Here is a 27960-nt window from a genome sequence, read left to right on the forward strand (position 1 = left end):
GAGGTGAGAAAAAACCTTTTCACCCAGAGAGTTGTGAATTTGTGGAATTCCCTGCCACAGAGGGCAGTGGAGGCCAAATCACTGGATGGATTTAAGAGAGAGTTAGAAAGAGCTCGAGGGGCTAGTGGAATCAAGGGATATGGGGAGAAGGCAAGCACGGGTTATTGATTGGGGACGATCAGCCATGATCACAATGAATGGTGGTGCTGGCTCGAAGGTCCGAATGGCCTCCTCCTGCACCTATTTTCTATGTTTCTATCCATGTACTTGTCCAAATGTCTTTTTTAATGTTATTGTACCCACCTCAACTACCTCCTCTGGCAGTTTATTCCATAGATGCACCACTCACTGTGTAAAAAAAAACTGCCCTCAGATTCCTATTAAATCTTTCCCTTCTGACCTGAAGTCTGAGTCCTCTGGTTCTTGATTCTAAATAATGATTTTCTTTTATTTAGAGTCATAGAGCTATACAGCATGGATACAGGCCCTTCGGCCCAACTTGACCACACCAACCAACATGTCCCATCTACACTAGTCCCACCTGCCTGCATTTAGCCCATATCCCTCTTAGTCTGTCCTATCCATGTGCCTGTCTAATGGGGTGGGAGACTGCAACCTTCACGTTGTCCACCCTGTTTCGACTAATGCAATCAACCCAACGTACACAAACAAATAGATGTAGTGTTTTTCATGCCACATGATCTACAACTTTAGGCTGTGCACGCCATACGCAAGACATGTCTAATTGTTTATATATAGAGGCTTTGTGCGTCTATACCTCATGTGATTTTGTACACTTTATCAAACTTTTATTTTGTTTGTTTGCTTATGCTATCTGTTGAGTAATGTGTTTACAGAGCTGTTGTTCTGCAGCAAGGACGAATTTCACTGTTCCGTTTCGGCACACTTGACAATTAGAACACTCATGAAATCCTTGTTTACTTACAGCATCCATGTACGTCAACTGTTCTGCCACTTTATCGGACGGGAAAGAGAGGAAATCCTGTTTTTCTTCTGTTCCATCTCTCTGCACATCCCCTTCCTCTCCCAGGCTGAAAGTGACGTTGCCATGGTAACCATCTGCACAATTGACAAGACACTTGTTTGTGCCAAAGCTTCACATCACTTAAACTAACAAAGATCTCTTGAAAAAGAAAGGCCACACTAAATTGGCACTGATTTTTGAAGTAGCAATCTGAAAAAGTCATCCATTTTCTTACATTTGTAAACGAGGTACGAGAGATAACGTCACACTCAAATCCCAGCCGCTTAGAGGGCAACGAGAGGGCAGGAAAACCACTGTATTCCTGACGTTCCCATTAATTAGGAGTGATGAATGAGGAGCTAATTTGTGCCTGAGCCTATCTTCCGACTGACCGGAGTTAAACTGATGCAGCAATGTTTAAGGTAGAGCAGAATGGAAATATCACCGAGACCAGCAGCCAAATGGGCCAGCGTGGAAAAAAGGGCACAAATAAATGTGCAGGAAGGAACTACAGATGTTGGTTTACACTGAAGATAGACGCAAAACGCTGGAGTAACTCAGCGGGACAGGCAGCATCTCGGGAGTAAAGGAATAGGTGACCTTTCGGGTCGGAACTCTCCTCCAGGTTGGAGTCAGATAGTTCTAATGTACTTGGTTCTGACTCCAGACTCCAGCTGGAAGAAGGGCTCTGAACTGAACCGTCAGCTATACTTTTCTCTTTAGTCTGAGGGTGGTGAATCTGTGGAATTCTTTGCCACAGAGGGCTGTGGAGGCCAAGTCAGTGGATATTTATAAGGCAGAGATAGATTCTTGATTAGTTCGGGTGTCAGGGGTTATGGGGAGAAGGCAGGAGAATGGGGTTAGGAGGGAGAGGTAGATCAGCCATGATTGAATGGTGGTGGAGGATTGATAGGCCTAATTCTGTCTATCACTAATGACCATACACTGCCTGACCCACTGAGTTACTCCAGCGATTTGTGTCCATCATCAAAAATAAATGGTGTCTGGCAAAACAAGACCACGTTGTGACCTCACAATAAAGATGCATCTTGCATGATTAAATTAAACTCATTGGAGAGACAAAGAACTGCAGATGCTGGTTTACAAAAAAAAAACACAAAGTGCTGGAGTACCTTTGCTGGATAGAGAGCACCTCTGAAGAACATGGATAGGTGTCGCTTTGAGTCAGGACCCATTTTCAGACTTATTGTTTGACCATTTGACTGAGAAACAGAATTCGGCCGTTCGGTCCACCGAGTCTATTCTGCCATTCTATCATGGCTGATCTATTTTTCCCTCTCAACCCCATTCTCCTGCCTTCTCCCTGTAACCTTTGACGACTTTACTAATCAGGGCGGCACAGTAGCACAGCGGTACAGTTGTTGCCTTGCAGCACCATAGACACAGGCTTGATCCTGACCATGGGTGCTGTCTCTATGGAGTTTGTACGTTCTCCCTGTAACCATGTGGATTTTCTCCGGGTGCTTCGGTTTCCTCCCACATCCCACAGATGTGCGGTTTGTCGGTTAATTAGCTTCTGTAAATTGTACATTGTCTCCAGTGTGTAGAATAGAGCTAGTGTACGGGGTGATCACTGTTCGGAATGGACTCAGTGGGCTGAACGGCCTGTTTCCTCACTGTATCTCTAAAGTCTGGTCAATTTCCACAAAGAAATCCCAAATACATAGCCTCCATGGCCCTCTATGGCAATGAATTCCACAGATTCACCACACTCTGGGTAAAATTCCTCCTCATCTCCTTTCTAAAAGTACATCCTTTTATTCTGAGGCTGTGCCCACTGGTCCTAGTGGAAACATCCTCTCCATATCCACTCTATCCAGGCCTTTCACTATTCGGTATGTTTCAGCCAGATTCCCCCCTCATCCTTCTAAACTCTGTGTCCTGTAAACTTTATATAAAGCAGCATCTTACTGTCCAACTCCTGTTCCGTCAGCTCCTCTTTCTGGAAGTGCTGCAGGAGGTTCTCGGCTCTCTGCTCCGGATCGGAGCCAGGCATCGTCTTCCTCAGGTAACACAGCACCTTGTGGAGGCAGGTGTAGTTCGGGACGTCCTGGAAGTCTTCAGAATACTGGTCTAGCCAAGCTCGCAAAATGGAGGCGACAGCACTGTGGGCAAAGACGGGAAAATAAATCAATCATTAAGCTGCAGGGTTAGAAATAATAGCCGTTAAACATTGAACAGTGCCTAGTGGGCGTTACGGTGTCGCAGCGGTAGAGCTGCTGCCTTACAGCGAATGCCAGAGTCCCTGGTTCGACCCCGACTACGGGTGCTGTCTGTACGGAGTTTGTACGTTCTCCCTGTGACCTGCGTGGGTTTTCTCCGAGATCTTTGGTTTCCTCCCAAACACCAAAGAAGTACAGGTTTGTAGGTTAATTGGCCTGGAATAATTGTAAATTGTCCCCAGTGGGTGTAGGATAGTGTTAATGTGTAGGGATCGCTGGTCGGTGCAGCCCCGGTGGGCCAAAGGGCTTTTTTCCGCGCTGTATCTCTAAACTAAACTAAAGAACACTATGAGTAGTGGGCGGCATGGTGGCGCAGTGGTACAGTTGCTGCATTACAGCACCAGAGCCTCGGATTCAATTCTGACTACGGGTGCTGTCTGTACGGAGTTTGCATGTTCTCCCTGTGACCGCGTGGGTTTCCTCCGGGTGCTCCGGTTTCCTCCCACACTCCAAAGAGAAGTTCAAGATCAGGTTTATTGTCATGTGTCCCTGATAGGACAATGAAACTCTTGCTTTGCTTCAGCACACAGAACATAATAGGCATTGACTACAAAACACATGAATAAATAAACTGATAAAGTGCAAAATTACAGATAATGGGTTATTAATGTCCAGAGTTTTGTCCGAGCCAGGTTTAATAGCCTGATGGCTGTGGGGAAGTAGCTATTCCTGAATCTGGTCGTCGCAGTCTTCAGGCTCCTGTACCTTCTACCTGAAGGTAGCAGGGAGATGAGTGTGTGGCCAGGATGGTGTGGGTCTTCGATGATACTGCCAGCCTTTTTGAGGCAGCGACTTCAATAAATATCTGGCGACAGATAGCACAATGGGCTAAGAGTTCGGCTGGCAACCGGAAGGTAGCCGGTTCAAATCCCGCTTGGAGTGCATACTGTCGTTGTGTCCTTGGGCAAGACACTTCACCCACCTTTGCCTGTAATGGAATGTAATTACGGCGGCAGGCGCGGGCACACCGCGACGCCCTGTGTCTCCCTTTCAAGGGAGATGCTAAAAATGCATTTCGTTGTCTCTGTACTGTACACTGACAATGACAATAAATTGAATCATTTCATTTCATTTTTTTTAAATCCCCTCGATGGAAGGAAAGTCAGAGCCGATGATGGACTGGGCAGTGTTTACTACTTTTTGTAGTCTCTTCCTCTCCAGGGCACTCAAATTGCCGAACCCAGCCACGATGCAACCGGTCAGCATGCTCTCTACTGTGCACCTGTAGAAGTTAGAGAGAGTCCGAGAGAGACGTGCGGGTTTATTGGTTAATTGGCTTCTGTAAATTGTCCTTGGTGTGTAGGATAGAACTAGTGTATGGGTGATTGCTGGTCGGTATGGACCGGAGGGCCGAAGAGCTTGTTTCCACACTGTATCACTAAAACTAAAGCTGAACTGTAAACCATCAGGATTTAGTACCAACTATATTCCCCCAAGTCCTGATCTTCCAACCTACTTCATGGTAAATGATGTACTTTTTCTCTATAACTGTAACGCTTGAATGCTGCAAACTCTATTCTGCACTCTGGTACTTTCCCCCTTTAGGCTGTGGGCCGAGGTGCTTTTTTGTTTAAGTTCGTGACCCAAATCCCGTAACTACCTGAATTTTTAACATATTATGTAAAAATATTATAGAAATCATACCTGAAACTCATCAAGAACAAATCCTGCACATATTTTAAAAATATGATAAAAACCTCAAATTTCCCAAGCAGTAATTGTCCAATTAATGCACATTTTACATTGCGTCGGATTCCAATGGACCAATCACGCACTTTGTTTCATGTTAGCGAGGCAGCGAGCACTCTGGGATCATGGCTGCCTCCTCATTACATCAAAACAATAGCAAGGTTTAGAAGGAATAAAGGTAATGCTAACCTTGCTGATAATTTTGTTTTGAATGATGTGAACTGTTAAATTAAAATGATAAATAACAAATGTAGAGCTAGGGTTAGGATTAGGATCAGTCAGTCGTTCTGTCAGTCAGTCAGAAGTCAGTCGGTCAGGCTGCCGCTGGGCCGGTGGATGCCGTGAAGGGTCGGTCGGGCTGTCGGTGGGCTGGTGGATGCCTTGAAAGCTTGGTTGGGCTGTCGGTGGGCCGGTGAGTGCTGTGAAGGATCGGTCGGGCTGCCGGTGGATTCTGCGAGTGGTCGGTCGTGCTGTCGGGCTGCCGGTCTTGCAGCGAGCAAGCGGGCGGACTGATGGAGCCGGCGCTAGAGGGGTGCTGAAGGCTGCCCAGGCGGCGTGCAGGGCAGTGCTGCTCCCCACCATCATCACCACGATGATCCAGAAGGGCATGCTGGCCGAGGTGGATACACTGAGCGGCCACATGTACGGAGCCCGCAGCCGGTCCCAAAGCGGCTCCAGCTCCAAACGTGGGCAGTTCTGGAAGGGGGGTGAGTTAGGGTTAGGCATTTTCCTCTCAGTAGAAGATGCCTTAGCCTTTCCCCAGCCTGACACTGCCCCAGTCCCACTATGACTGTGACCCCCACTCTGCACACTGGCAGTCAGTGGGGTTCAGTAAACAGGGGAACCCAGAGGAACTGCCCTGACCCATTAATTAGGCTGGTTCAGGAGCCGGACCTCGCTGGCAGTCTCATTCAAAATACACACTCACAATTACATTCATTATATTATTTTTATATAATACTAGACCAAGTGCAGACCCGTTGGGTCTGCTCCCCCAACGCAGCCTTTCCCTACCCGTAGCCCCCACAGGAGACGTGGTCGTCCAACTCAAGCGGCTCAGGAATCAGCAGTGCGGCTGTTTTTAAATGGCGTCTTTGAGGCGCGATGCGGGCGCCAGCAGCCGTTATGGTCGCTGGCCAGCAGGAGGCGACAAAATGAGTCGGGGGGAGAAGGATTTGATTAAAAATGTGTACATAAACACGACAAAATTTAATGAGGAGTGGATACTTGGAATGAAAAGTGAAATCTCTACCGAAGTGGAATCAGGGCGTTTGTGGGTCGGGTGTTGTCGTGGCAACGAATCAACGGCTGGCAGCCACAAGTCAGGCAGAAACACACACAGCCAGTCGGCAGCCACACAGTTTTAATATTATATAGAAGATAATTATATATAATTACAGTCATTAAATAGAATTATGCACAGAATTAGGCTCCCATGGAGTAATATGAGCATTGAACACTAGATGGCACTTACATTTTCTAATTAGCTTAATTAATTAAGGTCTAACTTTTGACACTGACGAGTTATGACTTCCTTCTCAATTATATTTTATCTAAATCTGTGCAAAATTCCAAGTAGTTCCCAGACATGGGTGACGAAAGTTAAATTCCAGACACATTTACGATGCTCGGCCCACTTGCATTTCGTGTAGCAAGGCTTATTTGTACTCATGTACTAGATGTTTTATTTGACAGCAGGCAAAACAAAGCTTTCCACTGCACCTTGGTGCACGTGACAAGAATAAACCAATGCCAATTTCCTTTCATACTGCTCGATTTTAAATGAAAAATACTTCAATTAACCCATCGACTTACTTCCAAATCACCGCTCTCATTACCGATGTACTTTGATCTGCATCTTCCCCACCGCTTTGACATTCAAAATTTCCGTACCTGCATTTGGTCATAAAAAAGACAAATTAAAGAGCATTTTAAACAAGCACTTGCTTCCGCAGTGCATTGGAAGAACCAATAACAACTACTAGCACCTCTGCATGAAAATCCCAGCCACAAACACGCCTCCAACTACGCAATAGTTCCCACCCACATAATTACAGGCAGATAAAATTTAACTATAACTGGTTATAGTTTATAACATACTAAGTTAAGCTAAATGGCTACTACACCCAGTGGATCAAACTGTTAACAATTACAAAGATTTGGGATTCAATATTTCAAGTCTCATTTGAACTGCAAACGCTTGTATGTATTCAATATTTCCAGCCTCAAGTCAATCTGCGATGTCTCGTTAGTGTTTCTTTACTAGCACCCAACTTGAAACGTCACCTATCATGTTCTCCAGAGATGCTGCCTGACCCGCTGAGTTACTGCAGCACAATGTGAAACGTCACCTATCCATGTTCTCCAGAGATGCTGCCTGACCCGCTGAGTTACTCCACCACTCTGTGAAACGTCACCTATCCATGTTCTCCACAGATGCTGCCTGACTCGCTGAGTTACTCCAGCACTCTGTGAAATGTCACCTATCCATGTTCTCCACAGATGTTGCCTGACCCGCTGAGTTACTCCAGCACTCTGTGAAACGTCACCTATCCATGTTCTCTAGAGATGCTGCCTGACCCGCTGAGTTACTCCAGCACTCTGTGAAATGTCACCTATCCATGTTCTCCACAGATGCTGCCTGACCCAGTGAGTTACTCTAGCACTCTGTGAAACGTCTCCTATTCATGTTCTCCACAGATGTTGCCTGACAGAGCTGGGTGGCAGTGTGAACTGTGAGGAGGATGCTATGAGAATGCAGGGTGACTTTGACAGGTTGGGTGAGTGGGCAGATGCAAGGCAGAAGCAGTTTAATGTGGATAAATGTGAGGTTATCTGCTTTGGTAGCAAAAAGAGGAAGGCAGATTATTATCTAAATGGTGTCAAGTTGGCAAAGGGGAAGTACAACGGGATCTGGGAGTCCTTGTTCATCAGTCAAAGAAAGTAAGCATGCAGGTACAGCAGGCAGTGAAGAAAGCGAATGGCATGTTGGCCTTCATGACAAGAGGAGTTGAGTATAGGGGGAAAGAGATCCTTCTGCAGTTGTACAGAGCCCTAGTGAGACCACACCTGGAGTATTGTGTGCCGTTTTGGTCCCATAATTTGATGAAGGACATTCTTGCTATTGATGGAGTGCAGCGTAGGTTCACAAGATTAATTCCCGGGATGGTGGGTCTGTCATTTGCTGAGATAATGGAATGGCTGGGCTTGTACACTCTGGAGTTTAGAAGGATGGGAGGGGATGTTGTTGAAACATGTAAGATTATTAAGGGTTTGGACAGGCTAGAGGCAGGAAACATGTTCCTGATGTTGGGGGAGTCCAGAACCAGGGGCCATAGTTTAATAATAAGGGGTAAGCCATTTAGAACAGAGATGAGGAAACACATTTTCACACAGAGAGTGGTGAGTGTGGAATTTTCTGCCTCAGAGGGCGGTGGAGGCTGGTTCTCTAGATACTTTCAAGAGAGAGCTTGATAGGCTCTTAAAGATAGCGGAGTCAGGGGATATGGGGAGAAGGCAGGAACGGGGTAGTGATTGGGGATGATCAGCCATGATCACATTGAATGGCTCGAAGGGCTGAATGGCCTACTCCTGCACCTATTGTCTATTGACCCGCTGAGTTACTCCAGCACTCTGTGAAAACATCACCTATTCAAGTTCTCCAGAGATGCTGCCTGTCCCGCTGAGTTACTCCAGCACCTTGTGTCTTGTTCGGAAACTAGCTTCTACAGTTCCTTGTGCCTCCAGAACTTTGTTCAGCTCTTTCTACAGTTGATGCTGGACCCGACTAAAATAGATCGGCCATGATAGAATGAATGGCAGAGCTGACCCGAGGATCGGACGGCCTAATTCGGTTCCTAAGGCCTATAGTCAAACAATGATAGACACAAAGTGCTGGAGTAACTCTACGGGTCAGATAGCATCTCTGGAGAGAAGGAACGGTGATGCTTCGGGTCGAGACTCTTCATACAGGGTCCCCATCCAAAGCGTGACCCATCCATTTTCTCCAGAGATGCTGCCTGCCTGACCCGCTGAGTTATTCCAGCACTTTGTGTCGTTCTCTGCTTCAGAGCTTCGACCAAAATCTCCCCTCTGTAGTCCTATCAATCGAGGACAATCCAGGTCAACCATTCTTCTTTCAATACAATCTGTCTGAGCCTCAAAACGAGATTGCTGGTCACATGATACAAATGCACATGCTTCAGGATTAGGTTCTGAACAGTATCTCCATTTAGCTGTTCCTAGAAGCACATAAGCCTGCAAACAACTCGCCATCATTTGCAGCACAGAAATGTAAAGAATGTGAAGGAAGACTGGAAAGTAGACAACGATGTCTCACAAACGAAATATGCAAGTTGCCATCAATAACTCTTGCAAAAGCGAATTAAAACATTTTTCAAATTTGATCAGCAATTGAAGACATTTATGCATTTTTAATTCAATACAATTTTTTTTTTAATCTCCATCTGGTTGACAGATTTTGCACAAAGCAAAAAAAGTCCTCATTTTTGCTCAGTTTACAAACATTCACTCTAAAGGTCCTGTCCCACAATTTGTTCGGCGACTTGCCGGGACCCGTCATAGTCGCAGCAGGTCGCCAAAAATGTAAAAAATGTTGAACATCCAGCGGTGACCAGAAAAAGGTACGACCCTTTGGGCGGCTACTCACAACCATACAGGCGTCACCCCGCGACATGTCCTCATTTTTGCTCAGTTTACATGTCACGGGGTGACACCTGTATGGTCGTGAGTTGTCGCCCAAAGAGTTGTACTTTAGCCAGAGGGTCGCCGCTGGAGTTTCAACATTTTTAAATGCCGCCGAAAAAAATCGAATAAGTGGGACAGGCACTTTAAGTCTTCACTTCAGAGATACAGCGCAGTAATAGGTCCTTTGGGCCACTGAGCCCACTCCGACCGCGCTCACACCGTAAACTACACACTAGGGATAATGTTACAACTTTTCTGCAGCCAAATAAACTACAAACTTGTGTAGGATGGAACTGCAGATGTTGGTATATACCGAAGATAAACACAAAGTGCTGGGGTAACTCAGCAATCTGAAGAAGGGTCCTGACCCGAAACGTCATCCATCCTTTTTCTCCAGAGGCGATGCCTAGCCCGCTGAGTTACTCCAGCATTTTGTGTTTATCTTCAGTTTAAACCGGCATCTGCAGTTCGTTCCTACACAATAAAATACTCGGCTGGGCTGCATTTAAGTGATGTTTTTGCCTCAGCTTCCAACAAGATCCTGGCAGATTTAATTACTTGTTTGATTCAATTAATTCAATTAATTGTTTGAGTTCCACGATTCTTCAGGGGGCCAGTAGGTGGAGTGGTCTCTTGTGCTAAGTGCCTTCAATGTAAAAAAAATCCATGGGTGATGGCACAAGAATAGAAAAGGGCATTAAATGGGCAACACTATCAACTCAGGAGCAGAATTAGGCCATTCGGCCCATCGAGTCTGCTCTGCCATTCAATCGTGGCCGATCTATCCGTCTCAAGCCCATGAGGTGGAATTTCTTTAGCCAGAGGGTGGCGAATCAGTGGAATTCATTGCCATTGAAGGCTGTGCAGGCCAAGTCAATTAATATTTTTTAAGACAGAGATAGATTCTTGAATAGTATGGGTGTCAGGAGTTATGGGGAGAAGGCAGGAGAATGGGGGTTAGGAGGGGGAGTTAGATCAGCCATGATTGAATGGCAGACTTGGTGGGCCAAATGGCCAAATTCTGCTCCTATCATGTGAAGATGTGGTGTTTCAGGTCGGGATTCTTCTTCAGACAAGTAACTGCAGAATTCATGAAATATAATGAAAGTTGCTGACTAAGATGTTTCAGCAAAAAAGAAAATTAAATAACAGATTTTTCAATTCGAAAGAAAAACTGAAGCTGCTCATTCAGCAAATCTGAAACTAATTGAAGGGAAGAGAAATGTCTTGAATTTGTAACATTAATTTGGTTTCTCTTTCCACCGATCAAGGGGCAAGAGTGTTTAATTGTCATAGTCACACAGTGTGGAAACGGGTACTTCAGCCCAACTTGCCCACACCGACCAACATGCCCCATATACACGTGCCACCTGCCTGCATTTGGCCCATATCCCTCTAAACTTGTCCTATCCATGTACCCGTCTAACCGCTTCTTAAACATTGGGATAGTTCCTGCCTCAACTATCTCAACTAGGGCGGCACGGTGGCGCAGTGATAGAGTTGCTACCTTATAACACCAGCGACCCAGGTTCAACCCCGACTACGGGTGCTGTCTGTACGGAGTTTGTACGTTCTCCCCGTCACCTGCGTGGGTTTTCTCCGAGATCTTCGGTTTCCTCCCACACTCCAAAGACATACAGGTATGTAGGTTAATTGGCTTGGTAAATGTAAAAATTGTCCCTAGGGTATGGGATAGTGTTAATGTGCGAGGGTCGCTGGTCGACGCTGACCCAGTGGGCCGAAAGGGCCTGTTTCCGCGCTGTATCTCTAAACTAAATTAAGCTGCCTTACAGCGCCAGAGACCTGGGTTCGATCCTGACTACGCTGTCTGTACGGAGTTTGCACGTTCTCCCTGAGACCTCATGGGTTTTCTCCGAGTGCTCCGGTTTCCTCCCACAGTCCAAAGACGTGCAGATTTATAGGTTAATTGGCTTCTGTAAATTGTCCCTAGTGTGTAGGATGGAACGTTGGAGGTGTGCGTTTTCACACTTCTGTCCCTCATGCCTGAAGGCAGGGGTTAGGATAGCGAGCAAAACAAAGCTTTTCACTGTAGCTCCATACACACGACAATAATAAACCATGGTCAAAATCAAGTTATAGTGTTAAGATTTATTTATCTCACCTGTCTAGCAGCAGCTCCAGTACCTGCTCTGTTGTAGCAAACGCTCGGTATGTTGACAGAAATATGCTGATATAAGTGAAGTCGTTGTCTCCAAAATCATTTAGGAGATTTTCTACCAGTTTTTCCAGGGTTCCAGCTTTAATAGTGCGAATTTTGTATGTTTTATAATGGCTGAAGGTGTGACCTGGCGGTAATTGGTCTCCTTCCACCTGCGGGCACACAAAGACACACATGAGGAGGTCTGCACAATACAGGAGCAGGCACAAATGCAGCAACTCGCATAGGTGTGGACACACTGGCAACTTGGGGCAGCACAGTGGCGCAGCCGTTGGAGCTGCTGCCTCGCAGTGCCAGAGACCCCGGGTTCGATTCTGACCTCGGCTGCTGTCCGTGTGGAGTTTGCACAAACCTTCCACGAGGGAGTTTGCAAATGGAACAATAGACAATAGGTGCAGGAGCAGGCCATTCGCCCCTTCGACCAGAGGTGATCATGGCTGTGCACAATGGAACATTACAGTGCTAGAGCCTCAATAGTTCGATCCTGACCTGCATCTGTGTGGAGACCGGATGCTCCTATTTCCACCCACATCCCTGAGACGTGTGGGTTTGTAGGTTAATTGGCCCCAGTGTGTCGGGAGTGGATGAGAAAGTGGGATAACACAGAACTAGTGAGAATAGGTGATCGATGGTCAGCATGGACTCTTTAGGCTGAACAGCCTGTCTCCATGCTGCATCTATAACTGAAACATGGTTCAAACATCATCCTTTCAGTCTCCTTGCTAATTCAGGCTAGTTTTATTTGCCCAACAATTAATTGGGCGATAAGCCTGGTTGGGTTTCAGTCCAGGTGCCGTGGGAATGGGATAGATGACGGTGTCCCACCAGCCATGTACCTGGAATATTTCACCCATGTCTTGTACCCACCACATTTTCCCATCTAGTTCCCCCAGCATCAGCAAACCAGAGCAGGAACATAAAAGTGAGATTTATTTCACAAGGCCCTCATGCTTTAGCTATTTCTCACCATAAGCAAAGGAGTCACAGTTATACAGCATTGCCCACGCTGACCAAGGACAGATATCGCTGGTGGATAAAGCATGGATCTCCGTTTAGTTTAGTTTAGGATACATCGTGGAACAGGCCCTTCAGCCCACCGAGTCCACACCAGCACGTACATCCCCCGTACACTAGCATCATCCTACATACTAGGACTATGTCCCAGTAAAGAGGGTACTGGTGCAGCAGTAGAGTTGCTGCCTCGCAGCGCCAGAGACCCAGGTTCGATCCTGTCCACGGGCGCTGTCTGTACGGAGCTTGTACGTTCTCTCCATGACCCACGTGGGTTTTCTCAGGGTGCTCCGGTTTCCTCCCACACTCCAAAGACATGCAGGTTTGTCGGTTAATTGGCTTGATGTAAAATGTAAAACAAATTGTCCCGAGTGTGTGGAGGGTGGTGTTTAGGGTTGCCAACTGCCCCGTATTAGCCGGGATCTCCTGTATATTGGGCTAACTTGGTTTGTTGCACTGGTAACGCAAGGCGGCGCCTTTACCACCTCAGGCAGCTGAGGAAATTCAGAGTCTCTTTGAGGATCCTTCAATGCTTCTACTCTGGGGCTGTAGAAAGCATCTTGTCCGGCAACATCACAAACTGGTTTGAGAACAGCTCTGCCCAGGACAGGAAGGCTCTGCAGAGAGTAGTGCGTTTGGCTAAACGCACTATGGGAACTACACTCGCCCCCCTGCAGGACCTGTACACCAGGTGGTGCAGATCTAGAGCCAGCAACATTATGGGGGACCCCTACCACCCCAGTAACGGACTGTTCCAGCTGCTACGGTCAGGCAAGTGCCTCCGCTGTCATGCTGAGAAAACAGAGAGGATGAGACGGAGTTTCTTCCCACAGGCCATCAGGACTGTAAACTCTGATCTCACCAGGGACTAATTTACTGTTGTGTTGTGTCGTTTGTAAAAAAGTTATTTTCTAACGTAAATACTGATTATGTTCTATTCTGTTCTGTAGTTTTTGCACAATCTGCAGGCATTGCCACTTTCATTTCACTGCACATCTTGTATGAGTATGTGACAAATAAACTTGACTTGACTCATCCGATACGGGACTGCCCTTGTCCCGTATTTGACTGCTACTACTCTGTAATCACCAGAGGGCACGCTAAGTGCACATGAAGACCTAACTAGCTAAAGGTGCAAGCAATATTGGTGCATTCTTGGTGAAATCTACTGCGGTAATGACAAAATCTTGCTAAAGCCCAACGGTGCATTGTTTCATCACTCAAATGTTGTGAAAAAGATGCACTTGGGAAGAACGAAAGCTGAGATGATTACAATGACTGTGCGGGTGATGGATTATGGATGATCTGTCCCCGACCTGAGAAGGTGAGCCCGCGTATTTCTCAGTTGCCACAGACGCCTCAAACAAGGGAGATAGAAAAATGTTTCCAGTGTGCTTGAGATATTTCTCGGTGTCTGAAGTAGTGCGGTGTAAGTTACTTGTCTTTTATGAAGACAGTGATGAAACTGCAAATGGAATACATCAAGCTCAAATGAGCTGCCTGGGAAAGTATGAAGTGGATATTAGACACGTCACAGCCTGTACAGGAGATAATGCCAATGTAAACCAGAGATCCTATAGCGGAGCAAGATAGGCTACTCCTGCGAAATGCAATGGGCTGACGTGTAGTAGTTCCCCACCCATTTTAGTAACCAGACTCTACCCGAACCGACCCGACTCGCAGTGTAATCAACGTTGCGGGGGAACAGTTTGTGTGTGTGATATAGGGTTAGATTCATAATTCTGTTAGTTCATACTTCTGTCAATTCTTGTTAAAGAATAAAATGTTTATAAACACACATACATGAATGCGATATAGATGTATATAATCATATAACACACACAATTATATTTCTTCTGATTTTTATATCCAATGATGAACTATATTTTAGACTAGACAAGCAAGGGACATTAAATAATAAACATTGTAAACCTCCCCGCAACTTCACACACACACCCACCCCCCCCCCCCCCCCCCCCCCCCGGCACTCCCTCGCCTCCCCCCACACTACAATATCTCCCCCCCCCTATCCTGTAGTCCCTTAACCCACCAGCCCCCAACCCCCCATCTCTCCCCATGCTCTCTGCACCCCGGCCCCTACCCCACCTCTCTCTCCCAAAGATCTTATACCGGAGCTCCGCTATAAGATCTTTGCTCTCTCCCTTCCCCGGCCCTACCCAACCCTCCTGCGCCACCACTACCCCACTTGCATTACTCCCCTCCTCTCTCCCCACTGCCACGGGCCCCGCACCCCCCCCCCCTCTCCCCGATGCCCTGGACCCCTTCTCCCCACTGCCCCGGGCCGCGCACCCCCTCTCCCACGCCCAAGTCAAGGACATGCGAAGATACGGGAGCGAAGGCGGAGGCCGGAAGCAAAGATCCGATCTTTGGCCGGAAGCAAGATGGCGGAACAAGATGGCGGAGGCTGGTTGCTAAAATGGGTCCTATAATCACCCATGAATCTGCCCATGAACGTTCAACGTGTTTTGCGTAGGAGTAGGCCTTCTTGCTCTGCTATAAGATCTTTGATGTAAACTTTAGGAAACACCACTCAGTTTACCAGTCCCTTATCTGTCCTTTTAGTCCCTTATTTGGGAGTGAGAAAGTTGGCAGCCCTAGTGGTGTTAATGTGCAGGGATTGCTGGTCGGCGCGGACTCGGTAGGCCGAAGGGCCTGCGTCTCTAAACTAAAAACATATATAGGCCCAGGGAGCATTATGGCCGTCAACAGCATCAAACTCAGCCCAGTGTGTCTCTAAGTGCAGCACTATGGGGATTAAGTGGAGAGAGATGTGCTGTCCAGAACTGTAGCACGCTACAGGAAGTAAATCAGTCTGGATTCAATCATGTCTGAACTCTGTTAGATTATCACAGACCTCCCCTCCCATTTCCCAACGTATATATATATTTTTTTTTTTTAAACTGATTAGTCCTGAAAGTAAGTTTAACTTGGCTGGAAGCAAAGTTGAAATTGTGAAACATTTGCTGAGCTGACAAAGAGGGGAGGGGGAGGGGGGGAAGAGAGAAAAAAGCAAACCGTGTATAAAGTCCAGAGTCAGTCGAGGTTTCTGCTTTCTGCTGACTTAGGGAATCACTTGGCTGAGCTCTTCACATAATGGTTATTGTCGAGACTACAGCCGCAGACATCAAAGACTTTGAAAGGCTCAGATGTCAACACACATTCCCTGTATTAAATTCTCTCTCATTCACGCAAGGAAAGGCCCAGCTGGAGCTTCAAGCCTCTTTGGAAATGGGGGAGGGGGAGGGGGAAAAAGAAAGGAACCGTTGGTCTCTTTTATATATAAACTACTAATCTCGTGCAAACTTTACAGGCTGTTCTGCTGACTGGAGATTGAGGGGGAGAGTCACGAGGAACAGCACAGTGCAGGAACAGGCCCTTCGGCCCACAATATCTGTGCCGAACACCAGTTAAACTGACCTCCCCAGTCTGTGTATGATCTACTGTCTCACAGCGCCAGGGACCCAGGTTCGATCCTGACCCCGGGCGCTGTCCGTGTGACTGCGTGGGTTTCTTCCGGGTGCTCCGGTTTCCTCCCACATCCCACAGACGTGTGGACGTGTAGGTTAATTGACCCTCTGTAAACTGCCCCTAGTGTGTGGGGAGTGGATGCAAAAGTGGATTAACATAGTAGTATGAACGGTTGATCGATGGTCGGCGTGGACTAGATGGACTGAAGGGCCTGTTTCCACTCTGTATCTCTAAAATTCAATAGCTAAAACTTAATCCATATCCCTCTATACCCTGCACTTCCACTTATTTAGCCAGAAAAAATAAAAGCCTCTTAAACGACTGTTGTATCTGCCTCCCCCACCAGCCCTGACAATGCGCTCCATGCCCCCACTCCTCTCCCCTCATCCTCCAACGTTCCAGACCTGAAGCCCTCTGATCCAGGCACCATTCTGGTTAACTTCCTCTGCACACTCTCCAAAGGCTCCACATCCTTCCTGCAATGGGTCGACCAGAACTACATGCAATATTCCATATGCGGCCTAACCAAAGGCCTATTGAGCTGCACCATCACTCCGATGGGGACACGTCTCAAACAAGGGAAGGGTTATCACCCCATGGGGCCACATGAGGGGCAAGGGTGTCAACACCATTGAATGTACAAGACACCAAAAATGTGTGAAGAGTTTTTGCACAGTTTTCGTTTGGTAAACATTTTCAAAATTATGAATAAAGTTTATTTTTGAAAACAAAATTCTGTTGCCATGGTACACAACCCTACTCGGACCAACAGCCTGTAACCGTGGTAATTCGCTGATGAAAAATTCTGCTCCATGACCGCGTAAAAATAAATTACATTTGGGGCAGACTCACAGTGAGATCCAGCATGGAAACAGGCCCTTCGGCCCACCAAGCCCATGCTATCATCAGGCACATGTACACAAATCATGGAGTAATAAAGTCAAATAGCATAGAAACAGGCCCTTCAGCCCACCAAGTCCATGCTACCATCAGGCACTTATAGACACTTATACAGCATGGAAACAGGCCATTTGGTCCAATTCACCCACACCGACTAGGATTCCGTATCTTAGCTTGTCCTATTTTCCCACGTTTGGCCCTTAGCTCTATTAGCCTTCAAACCTTTCCTATCCATTTATCCCTCTAAACCTACATTAATCTAATCCAACTATATTCGCTCCATATCGTCGTCAATTCTGCCCCAGATTCTACCACTCACCCACACACTCGGGGCAATTTACAGAAGCCAATTAACCTACAGACTCGCACGTCTTTGGGATGTGGGAGGAAACCGGAGCACCCGGAGAAAACCCACGCGGTCACAGGGTGATCATGCAAACTCCAGACGGTTTTGGATCAAGTTAAATGATAGCGTCCTTGTGCAACCGATACAAATGATCCGAGCATGAAGCAATATTTCCCTGCTCCCATTAGGAAATCCGACCCCCAAAATGCAGTGAATGGTGGAGAAATGCAGCCTGGGAAGATTTTAATGTGTGTTGGAAAAACAGTAAACCCAGGTTTAGTTTAGTTTGGAGATTACAGTGCGGAAACTGGCCATTCGGCCCACCGAGTCTGTGCCGACCAGCGTTCCCCACACATTAGCACCATCCTACACACTAGAGACAATTTATAATTCTTACCAAAACCAATGAACCTACAAACCTGTACGTTTTTGGAGTGTGGGAGGAAACTGGAGCACCCAGAAAAAAATTACGTAAATCACGGGAAGAACGTACAAACTCCGTACAGACAGCACCTGCAGTCAGGGTCGAACCCGGGACTCTGGTGCTGAAGGCAGCAACTCTACTGCTGCGCCACCGTTAAACCTAAATAAACATCTTTAAAAACCAGTGGGAAAAGAACAATATTCCGGCTGAAACATGCCAATTGGGCGGCACGGTGGCACAGCGTTAGCGTCGTTACCTCACAGCGCCAGAGACCCGGGTTCGATCTTGTCTACGGGCGCTGTCTGTACGGAGTTTACATGTTCTCCCCGTGACCTGAGTGGGTTATCTCCGATATGTTCCCACATTCCACAGATGCGTACATTAATTGGCTTCTCTAAATTGTCACGTGTGTAGGATCGGGCAAGTGTACGGGTGGGCCGAAGGGCCTGTTTCCACGCTGTATCTCTCTAAATTCAACAAAATATGAGTCCAGGTCACTTTCAATGATGTTGTAAAGAAGTCCCAGCAAGGGTTAATGGAGAGAGGGAGGATTTTTGGCCAGATGGATTGTGGAAAGCTGGATCAAGTTTCACGTGCTGCCATCAATCCCCCTCAGTCTCCCCTCCCTTGACCTCAGCAGGAGGAGATGCGTTTCGTTCCAAGTGCTGGGAAGATGAGATCTCCCATGTGTTGCTCAAGTTTGCAGTCGACCACGCCACGGAACGACAGCTGGGGCCAATGGCGTCTAAAGCAACAGTTGCCACAGTTCTCCTGCCCCTGAATATTACGCACCAAAGTGATGGTCTTCCACCGATTCACTTATAGTCATAGAGTGATACAAATGTGGAAGCAGGCCCTTCGGCCCAACTTGCCTAGACCGGCCAAGATGCCCCTTTTCTACACCAGTACTATCTGCCCACGTTTGGCCCATATCTCTGCAAATCTGTCCTATCCATGTACTTGTCTAAATGTTTTTTAAACGTTGTGTTAGTCCCAGCCTCAACTACCTCCTGTGGCAGCTTGTTCCATACACCCACCACCCTTTGTGTGAAAAGGTTACCCTTCAGAATCCAATTAAATCTTTTCCCCTTAACCTTAAACTTATGTCCTCTGGTTCTCGATTCCCCTACTCTGGGCAATAGACTCTGTGCTTCTACCCGATCTATTCCTCTCATCCACCCCGGTCTATTCCACTTATCAACCCTCTCCGCTGACTCTCAGTCTCGTCCCGTTGAGTTACCACAGCATTTTGTGTCTATCTTCGATATTCCACTGATTTACGTGTCTAGTCACTGCTGAGAAAGTCTGCCCCCAAAATGCTGTGAATGGTGGGGAAATGCAACTTGATAGATGGGGTGGGGAGATTTTAATGTGTCTTGAGGAAGAATTAAACCCAGGTTTGGTTGTGTATACTTAAAAGATACAGCGCGTAAACGGGCCCTGCGGCCCACTGAGTCGGCGCCAACCAGCGATCACCCCTTACACTAACACTGCCGTACCACACCAGTGACAATTTACAATACGTACCGAAGCATGTTAAGCTACAAACCTTCATAGTGTGGGAGGAAACGGAACACCTGTGGAAAACCCACACAGGTCACGGGGAGAATGTACACACTCACTACAGACGGCAACCATGGTCAGGATGGAACCTGGGTCTGGCGCTGTGAAGCAGCAACTCTACCACTGCGCCACCGTGCCGTGATAACTCTTATAACCCACAATTATCAGCAGTGCTAATGTTCAGGGAAGCTTGCAAGGTAATTGGAATAAGTAGAAAGCTGCAATTCTGAAGAACAAAACTAACAACCCAGCTGTTTAAAAGCAGAGCTCCATTGCGAGAGAGGTTTGCGTGTTACTTCTTAATTATAGCTTGTTCACTTTGGCTGGAAGTTGCTCATCTGTTGCTGCAGGCACAGTACTTAATCCTTGCAACTTTCACATCTGCTTCACATTTCATGAGCTGGTGCACGCAGTGTGTGTGTTCGTGCTTGTGTAAGCCTGCGTGTGTGTGCAAACCTGCACGTGTGTTATTTGTGTGTAAGCCTGTGTGTTTGTGTGTGTGTAAACCCGTGTGTGTGTGTGTGTAAACCTGTGTGTGTGTTGTGCGTACGTGTAAGCCTACGTGTGTGTGTGTGTGTGTAAGTCTGCGTGTGCGTGTGTGTGTGTAAACCTACGTGTGTGTGTGTGTGTGTGCGTGTAAGTCTGCGTGTGCGTGTGTGTGTGTAAGCCTGCGTGTGCATGTAAGTGCATGTGTGTTTACAGGTGTGTGCCTGTGTGTTTGCATGTGTGTGTGCAAGAGCACGCATATGTTTTTATGTGTGTGTGTGTAAACTCACTGCCTCGGGAAAAGCAGCCAACATAATCAAAGTTTTGTCCTAACCCGGTCATTCCTCCTTCTCCCCGCTCCCATCAGGCAGAAGGGACGGAAACACCACCATACTCAGGAACAGTTTCTCCCCCTCTGTTATCAGGCTTCTGAACGGTCCTTCCCCAAGCTAGGGCACTGTCCGATTCGCCTCTGCTCCATTGCGTACATTGGACTTTGTCTCTGGAACTGATGCGCTACAATGCTGAGAACTATATTCTGCACTCTGTATCTTCCCCTCTGCTCTACCTATTGTACTGGAGATTGAACTGATTGTATCTCTGCAGGGTATATCTGATCTGTTTAGAGATCATACAGAACAAAGATTTTCACTGTACGTGACTATATTAAATCTGCACTTGCAATTTAACAGGGGCTGTGGGCTGAATTGGTATCCAACAACTACCCACTGGATATTTGCAAGACTTACACTATTTTGGACAGCTACACGGTATGGTACAGTAGGTTCATACGTCATAGGAGCAGAAGTTGGTCATTCAGCCCAGCGAGTCCACTCCGCCATTCAATCATGGCTGATCTATCTTTCCCTCTGAACCCCATTCTCCTGCCTTCTTCCCATAACTGTTAACAGCCCTACCAATCAAGAATCTGCAAATTTCCACCTTAATGACTAGTCTGTGGCAATGAATTCCACAGATTCACCATCCTCTGGCGATAGAAATTCCTTCTCGTCTCCTTTCTAAAGGTACGTCCTCTTATTGTGAGGCTGTGCCATCTGGCCCAAGACTCTCCCACTAGTGGAAACATCCTCTCCACATCCACTCGAGGCTGACGTGTTATCTATTGACTGTTAGCACTGAACCAACGTAGAGAACTGTATAAACACAGGAAATAGACTTGAAACTGCTCAAATGGCAGAATTGTAAAACTCATGCCAATGTGAAATGAAGCTAGGCTTCACCTTGGCAGGAACCTGCCTTTCATTATCAGTCTGAATAAGATGATCAGAGGCTGAATAATGTTTCTACTGGTGGGAGAGTCGTAGCCTCAACAGGGCTCTTGCTTAACTTTTTTTCTCTGTGGCCAGCCGGGCAACCTTGGCAGCTTTTTAGGTTGCCAAATGACAGTTTAGGTGGCCATTTAAGTCGGCTTGCATGACACGTGCGATAATGTGCTCGGACGAAGTGCGTAGTTACCGGTCGGAATTATACTCAATGAAGCATTCATATATTATTTCTGCTTCAAAAAAAGTCACAAACTAAACATATTCACCAATCAAACATAGAAAATAGGTGCAGGAGTAGGCCATTCGGCCCTTCGAGCCTGCACCGCCATTCAAAATGATCATGGCTGATCATCCAACTCAGTATCCTGTACCTGCCTTCTCTCCATACCCCCTGATCCCTTTAGCCCCAAGGGCCATATGGAGAGAAGGCAGGTACAGGATAATCAAGACATGATATATCCCACAATGACATGCAGCACAATTATAAGACAGTAGGTGCGGGAACCTTTTACGAAGTTCCAGAAACCGAAATAGCTCCGAAAACCGAGCATTTTTTCAGATGTCGTCTGCGCACCAAAGCTCGAGTTTGGCGCCAAACTCACTGGGACCCACGGTTTTCCCCAGGTGCTGTACACTGTAAAGGCTGCCTCCTCCCTGGAGACCGGGAGATGTTTTAAAGCATCTGTAAATCAGTGCTTAAATTTGCACAGAGTTTGGAGGGGTGCCTGGAATGGGCTGAAGGGGGTGGTGGTGGAGGCAGATCCCCTACCTGGTGAAGAGGCTTTTAGATATGGCACCTGGATATGCAGGGAAGCTCCGGAGAGATGTGGATGTCATGGCCGCTGTAAGTTCGGCCCCTGAAGCTCCGAACCCCTTGCTGTACCAACTGGCTGTGAGGCGCTCCAAATCCAGCGCGGCCCGCGTTGCCGGACGCCCCAGCTCCGAGAACAGTCGGGAGTCGGGGCGTCGCGAGCATAGTTCCTTACTGGGTCGGAATGCGGCAATATAGAGCGGGTGGCCGCCGAAAGAAAGCTTTTGGCGCTAGCCTTTATAAATTGGAGCCGCGTAGCCAAGCTGGGATGTGCCGGGTTAAAATTGTACAAGGCGCCCGCCCGCGGCCGACCAAATCTGGAGTCCGGTGTACAATTTTGGTCGCTCCAAATATAGGAAGGCTGTCAACAAAATAGAGAGAGTTGCAGCACGGCGATTTACTAGGAATGTTGCCTGGGTTTCAACAACTAAGTTCCAGACATAGGTTGAATAAGTTAGGTCTTTATTCTCTGGAGCTCAGAAGCGCCTCGCAGCGGGACTTGATAGAGGTCTTTAAAATGATGAGAGGGATAGACAGAGCGGCCGGTGGAGCCCCCAGCTTTTCCCTTTGAGAATTGGGAAGATTCAACCAAGAGGACTTGACTTCAGAATTAAGGGACAGAAGTTTAGGGGTAATATGAGGGGGAACTTCTTTACTCAGAGTGGTAGCAGTGTGGAATGAGCTTCCAGTGGAAGTGGTGGAGGCAGGTTCGTTGGTATCATTTAAAAATAAATTGGATAGGCATATGGATGAGAAGAGAATGGAGGGTTATGGTATGGGTGCAGGCAGGTGGGACTAAGGGAAAAAAAGTTGTTCGGCACGGACTTGTAGGGCCGAGATGGCCTGTTTCCGTGCTGTAGTTGTTATATGGTTACATGGTTATCTCAACTCTTTTTACACATTGCAATTAATGCAATTTCTATTAGTTCTTTCCACTTCCAAACAAAAATGTGGTTGCATTATTCAGCGTATGATCAACCTGTGTCAATAAATCCTGGACCATGGTAACATTTATGTGTACGTATAGTTGTGAATGTTGCTCATTAAATAACTACAGTACTGATACTCCATATTAAGGGCATTGATTTGCGTTAAAATGAATTCTGTAATAATGTGTCAACGGTAGCAGTGACAATCGAACACTGCGGTTTTAATGTTTCACGTGTTCACAATATAATTAATCCATCTTTATAGATTAAAACAAATAATAACATTGGGAATTAAAACACATTTGATTGCATTCCGTTATCAAACATAGTCAATGTTCGCTCTGAAGACATTTCCAGGACAATAGGGTCAGGGAGGGGGTGTGTGTGTGAATCAGTGCGGGGTGGATAGATGGCAGGGGGAGGGGGGTTAGAAGGCAGTCTGTGCAGAATAGATGGATTGAGGCAGGTGAATTAGTACGTGTTGGTTGGAGTAGGTGAAATTGTGAGGGGGGGAGAGCACGGGGGATGTCAGTGATGTTGAATGTGGGGTTCAGTACGGGATGGATGGGGTAGACAAAAGTGCTGGAGAAACTCAGCGGGTGAGGCAGCATCTATGGAGCGAAGGAAATAGGCAACGTTTCAGGTTGGGACCCTTCTTCAGATTGTTTCCCTCATTCTTCTTGATTTGGGGGATCAGTACAGGATGGATGGGGGGGGGGAGATCAGCGCATGATGAATGGGGGAGGGGGGGGTCAGTACAGTGTGGATTGGAGGGTCTGTGCAGGATGAATGGGGGATCACTACAGGATGAATGGGGGATCACTACAGGATGAATGAGGGGAAGGTGCTGGGTAAATGGAGGGTGGGTCAGTACAGGATGGATGCGGGATTAGTACAGGATGGATGGATAAGTGCAGGATGGATGGGAAAGGGGTAAGTACAGGGTGAATTGGGGAACCAGTGTAGGATGGATGGGGGGGGGGGGGGGGGTGGCAGGAGAATCAATGCGAGGTGAATAGGGTGGTCAGCACAGGATGAATTGATGAGGGAGGGTGGGGGGGGGTAGATGTGGAGGTGAGCACAGGGCATGTCAGTGAGGACAGAATAGAGGCGGGAATGGGGATCATCGGGATGGAGTGGAGGGGTCCCAGGATAAGGGGGGCGTACAAGAGAGAGGGGGGGGGAGGAAGGAAGGAAGGTCAGCGCACATCGTGCATCGGCCCGCTGCCTTGGCCACCTCTGTCCACCACCGCCACCAATGGCCTTGGCCGTTAGGATCTCCTCGCCACCGCCTCCCTCCTCCGCCAGCCAACAGCAAGGTGCGGGGCCGAGCGGTGCAGCTCAAAGATCCCATAACCATAGTATCTTTGGTGCAGCTGCTTCACAAGGGTCGGAGCTAATGACGGGTCCCGCACAGCGGCAGCAGCGGCTGCGCGCGACAGCGGCTCCATCTCCTCCTCCTCCCGCACCCCGCCCGCCCACCCTGATAAGGGCCTCTGCTTGCAAACCCGCTAACGACGCTTTGTTTTTAATGCGCCGTTAGCGGGTTTGCAAGCAGCGGCCGCTTTCAGGGCGGGCGGGGTGCGGGAGGAGGAGGAGATGGAGCCGCTGTTCGGGGCCCGCCATTCGCTCCAACCCTTCCTCACCCCACACCTAGTATCTTTCCCACACAATACAGCCGTCACCACTGACACAAAACGTCGCATTCCTTTTCTCCAGAGATGCTGTCAGATTTTTTGCGGAGTTACTCCAGTTTTTTGCGTCTATCTTCGGTACAAACCAGTATCTGGTAGCCAAGCCGGGCAAAATGACTCCATGTTTAGGTTGCCCAGCGGCACTTTGAGTGGTCTGTGGCACCCGGGCAACCATTAATTTCGATCCCTGCTCAGAATTAGAGGGCGCTCTTTTAAAAAGGTGAGGAGGAACTTCTTTAGTCAGAGGGTAGTTAATCTGTGGAACTCGTTGCCACAGAGGGTTGTGGAGGCCGTCAGTGGATATGTTTAAGGCAGAGATAGACAAATTCTTGATTAGAACGGGTGTCAAGGGTAATGGGGAGAAGGCAGGAGAATGGGATTAGGAGGCAGAGATCAGCTATGATTGAATGGAGGAGTGGACTCGATGAATAGTTGAGTAGAACAGTTGAAGATGAACAGTTGAAGGAGGCATCACAGGCTCTCCACTGAATAACCTACAGGCAAGGAGCCACGACCTTCAGGTCAGGAAGGGGGAGAAAACTGGCTGCTTTGAAATTCCCGGAGGATGGTGGGACCTAGTGTGTGTCCAACATCTGCTCACTGAATGTTGACTGGAGTCCTTGGCCAATTTTTCCAAAGGAAAATGCTCTGGCACCATTCAATTGATGGAGGTGCAGCTCGATTAGCTCCAACAAGTCAGAATCAGAATCATGAGATGTAGAGGCACACCGTGGAAACAGGCCCATCATCCCAACGAAGACAGACAGACACAAAATGCTGGAGTAACTCAGCGGGACAGGCAGCTTCTCCGGAGACAAGGAATGGGCGACATTTCGGTTCGCCACCCTTCTTCAGTTTGAAGAATCTGAGAATTTGGAAGATATGGAAGCCAGGAACTTATTCCTTGGAGCCCTGGAGGCTAAGGGGTAATCTTATAGAGGCGTTAAAAATCCCGAGGGGAATTGATAGGATGAATGCACAGCGTCTAATACCCAGGGTAGGGGAACCAAGAACCAGAGGACATAGGTTTAAAGTGAGAGGGTCAGGATTTAATAGGAACCTGAGGGATATCTTTTTCCACTTATAGAGAGAGGGTGACTGGTATATGGAAAGAGAGGATATTGTTAAGGCAGGTCTATAACACTTGGACAGGAACATGGATAGGAAAAGGCCAGAAGCCAGCAGATGTGACCAGCTTAGATGGAGCCTACACACAAAATGCTGGAGTAACTCAGCGGGACAGGCGGCATTTCTGGAGAGAAGGAATGGGTGACGTTTCGGGTCGAGACCCCTCTTCAGATGGAGCAGGTTAGGATGAGTTGGGCTGAGGGGCATGGTTCTGTGACAATAATGACCAACAGGGTCAGGCAGCACCTGGGGAGAGGCAATGGGCAGATCAGATCAGGATTCAAATCAGGACCCTTTTCCAAGACTGAAGTCCTTGGACCCGCTGAGTTCCTCCAGCACTTTGTTTGCTGCTCAACATCCCTGCACCTGCAGTTCTTTCGTGACTCCCCAAATGCTCGTTGTTCTGCTGCAGTTTTAAACACCGATGGAATGTGCAAGCAATCTCGTTTTGCAGTCCCTGGTCATAAAAAACCTACTAAAATGGACATCTGCAAAAGAAAAATGCCTACACATTCACAACACACTTAGTAAGTGGATGATGAAAGGAACACGTAACAGCACCTCATACTTCGCTTGAGCAACTTACCACCCAGCGGTACCATTCTTGATTTCTCTAACATCAAGTAACTCTTGTTCTCCCTATCTCTCCACCCCTCCCCCACACTTTATCATCCTTCTGGATAGGCCTGGATAGTGTGGATGTGGGGAGGATGATTCCACTAGTGGGAGAGTCTAGGACTAGAGGTCATAGAATTAAAGGATGTTCCTTTAGGAAGGAGGCGAGGAGGAATTTCTTTACTCAGAGGGTGGTGAATCTGTGGAGTTCTTTGCCACAGAAGGTTGTGGAGCCAAGACGATGGATATTTTTAAGGCAGAGATAGATTCTTGATTAGTACAGGTGTCAGGGGTTATGGGGAGAAGGTAGGGTTAGGAGGGAGAGATAGATCAGCCATGATTGGATGGACCGAATGGCCTAATTCTGCCCCTATAATTTATATAGTTATGTACTAGTTTCATTGTCGTCCTGCTGAGTTTCACTGTTTGTATCCACTCATTATCACCTTCTCCACAGCCAACAATGGACCATTGTGGGCTCCACCTTTCCATGTTCACCATTGCTGGCTTTGATATGTCCTTTTGCATATCATTCATTAATATTGTTAAATTGTTCTATGTACCTTTTCAAATCTCTCAGTTCCCTCTCCCCTGCCTCTCAATACGAAGAAGGGTCTCGACCCAAAACGCCACCTATTCCCCTTCACCAGAGATGATGCCGGACCCAATGAGTTTAGTTTAGAGATACAGTGCAGAAACAGGCCCATCGGCCCACCGAGTCTGTGCCGACCAGAGATCCCCGCACACTAACACTATCCTACCCACAAGGGACAATTTACATTTATACCAAGCCAATGAACCTACAAACCTGCACGTCTTTGGAGTGTGGGAAGAAACTGAAGATCTCGGAGAAAACCCACGCAAGTCACGGGGGAGAACATACTTACAGACAGCGCCCATAGTCAGGATCGAAACCGGGTCTCTGGCGCTGTGAGGCAGCAACTCTACCGCTGCGCCACCGTGCAGCTACTCCAGCGTTTTTGTGTCTATCTTCACATTGACTGTCAGATGACTCACCCTATTTGCCTCAGAATCAAATGCCAGAGCCTTAACACGTGTTCACCATTTCCCAAAAAAACAACATATTCTGCAATAGCAAAGAGTGAGTCAGGCTCTGTATGTCTGTCTGCTGAACAGCTAAGAAAGCGGAGGACTGGATTGAGGACGGGCGGCAGGGTGGTGCAGCGGTAGAACAGGGCTCGAAATTAAAGGTTGCCCGGTTGCCAATGGCCACCTAAAGTGCCGCCGGGCAACCTAAAAGCCGTCTAATTTTGCCCGGCTTGACACTGCAGGTACTGGTTTATACCAAAGATAGACACAAAAAACCGGTGTAACTCAGCGGGACAGGCAGCATCTCTGGAGAAAGGTGACGGAGGGTCGGAGCGAATGACGGGTCCCGCACAGCAGCGGCGGCTCCACCTCCACCTCCACTGCACCCTGCCTGCCCACATATAGGCCGCTGCGTGCCACTCCAC

At 47.6% G+C, this 27960-nt stretch overlaps 1 protein-coding gene across 6 annotated transcripts in view; it reads right to left on the reverse strand.

Moving 5' to 3' along the window:
* Positions 1-27960, reverse strand: part of rgl1 (ral guanine nucleotide dissociation stimulator-like 1) — a 229571-nt gene that overhangs the window by 51491 nt on the left and 150120 nt on the right. For 5 of the 6 annotated variants that reach the window (XM_055642421.1, XM_055642422.1, XM_055642418.1 and 2 more), the window contains exons 3-6: positions 11747-11955; positions 6733-6810; positions 2918-3111; positions 947-1080 (exon numbers count right to left, since the gene is read on the reverse strand). In XM_055642421.1, the coding sequence (XP_055498396.1) occupies positions 947-1080; positions 2918-3111; positions 6733-6810; positions 11747-11955 (615 nt within the window). The remainder of the gene's footprint in view (positions 1-946; positions 1081-2917; positions 3112-6732; positions 6811-11746; positions 11956-27960) is intronic. The other variant, XM_055642423.1, reaches the window with a different exon arrangement.

This window comes from Leucoraja erinacea, chromosome 10, assembly GCF_028641065.1.
Source record: "Leucoraja erinacea ecotype New England chromosome 10, Leri_hhj_1, whole genome shotgun sequence".
In the NCBI taxonomy this organism is placed as follows: Eukaryota; Metazoa; Chordata; class Chondrichthyes; order Rajiformes; family Rajidae; genus Leucoraja; species Leucoraja erinaceus.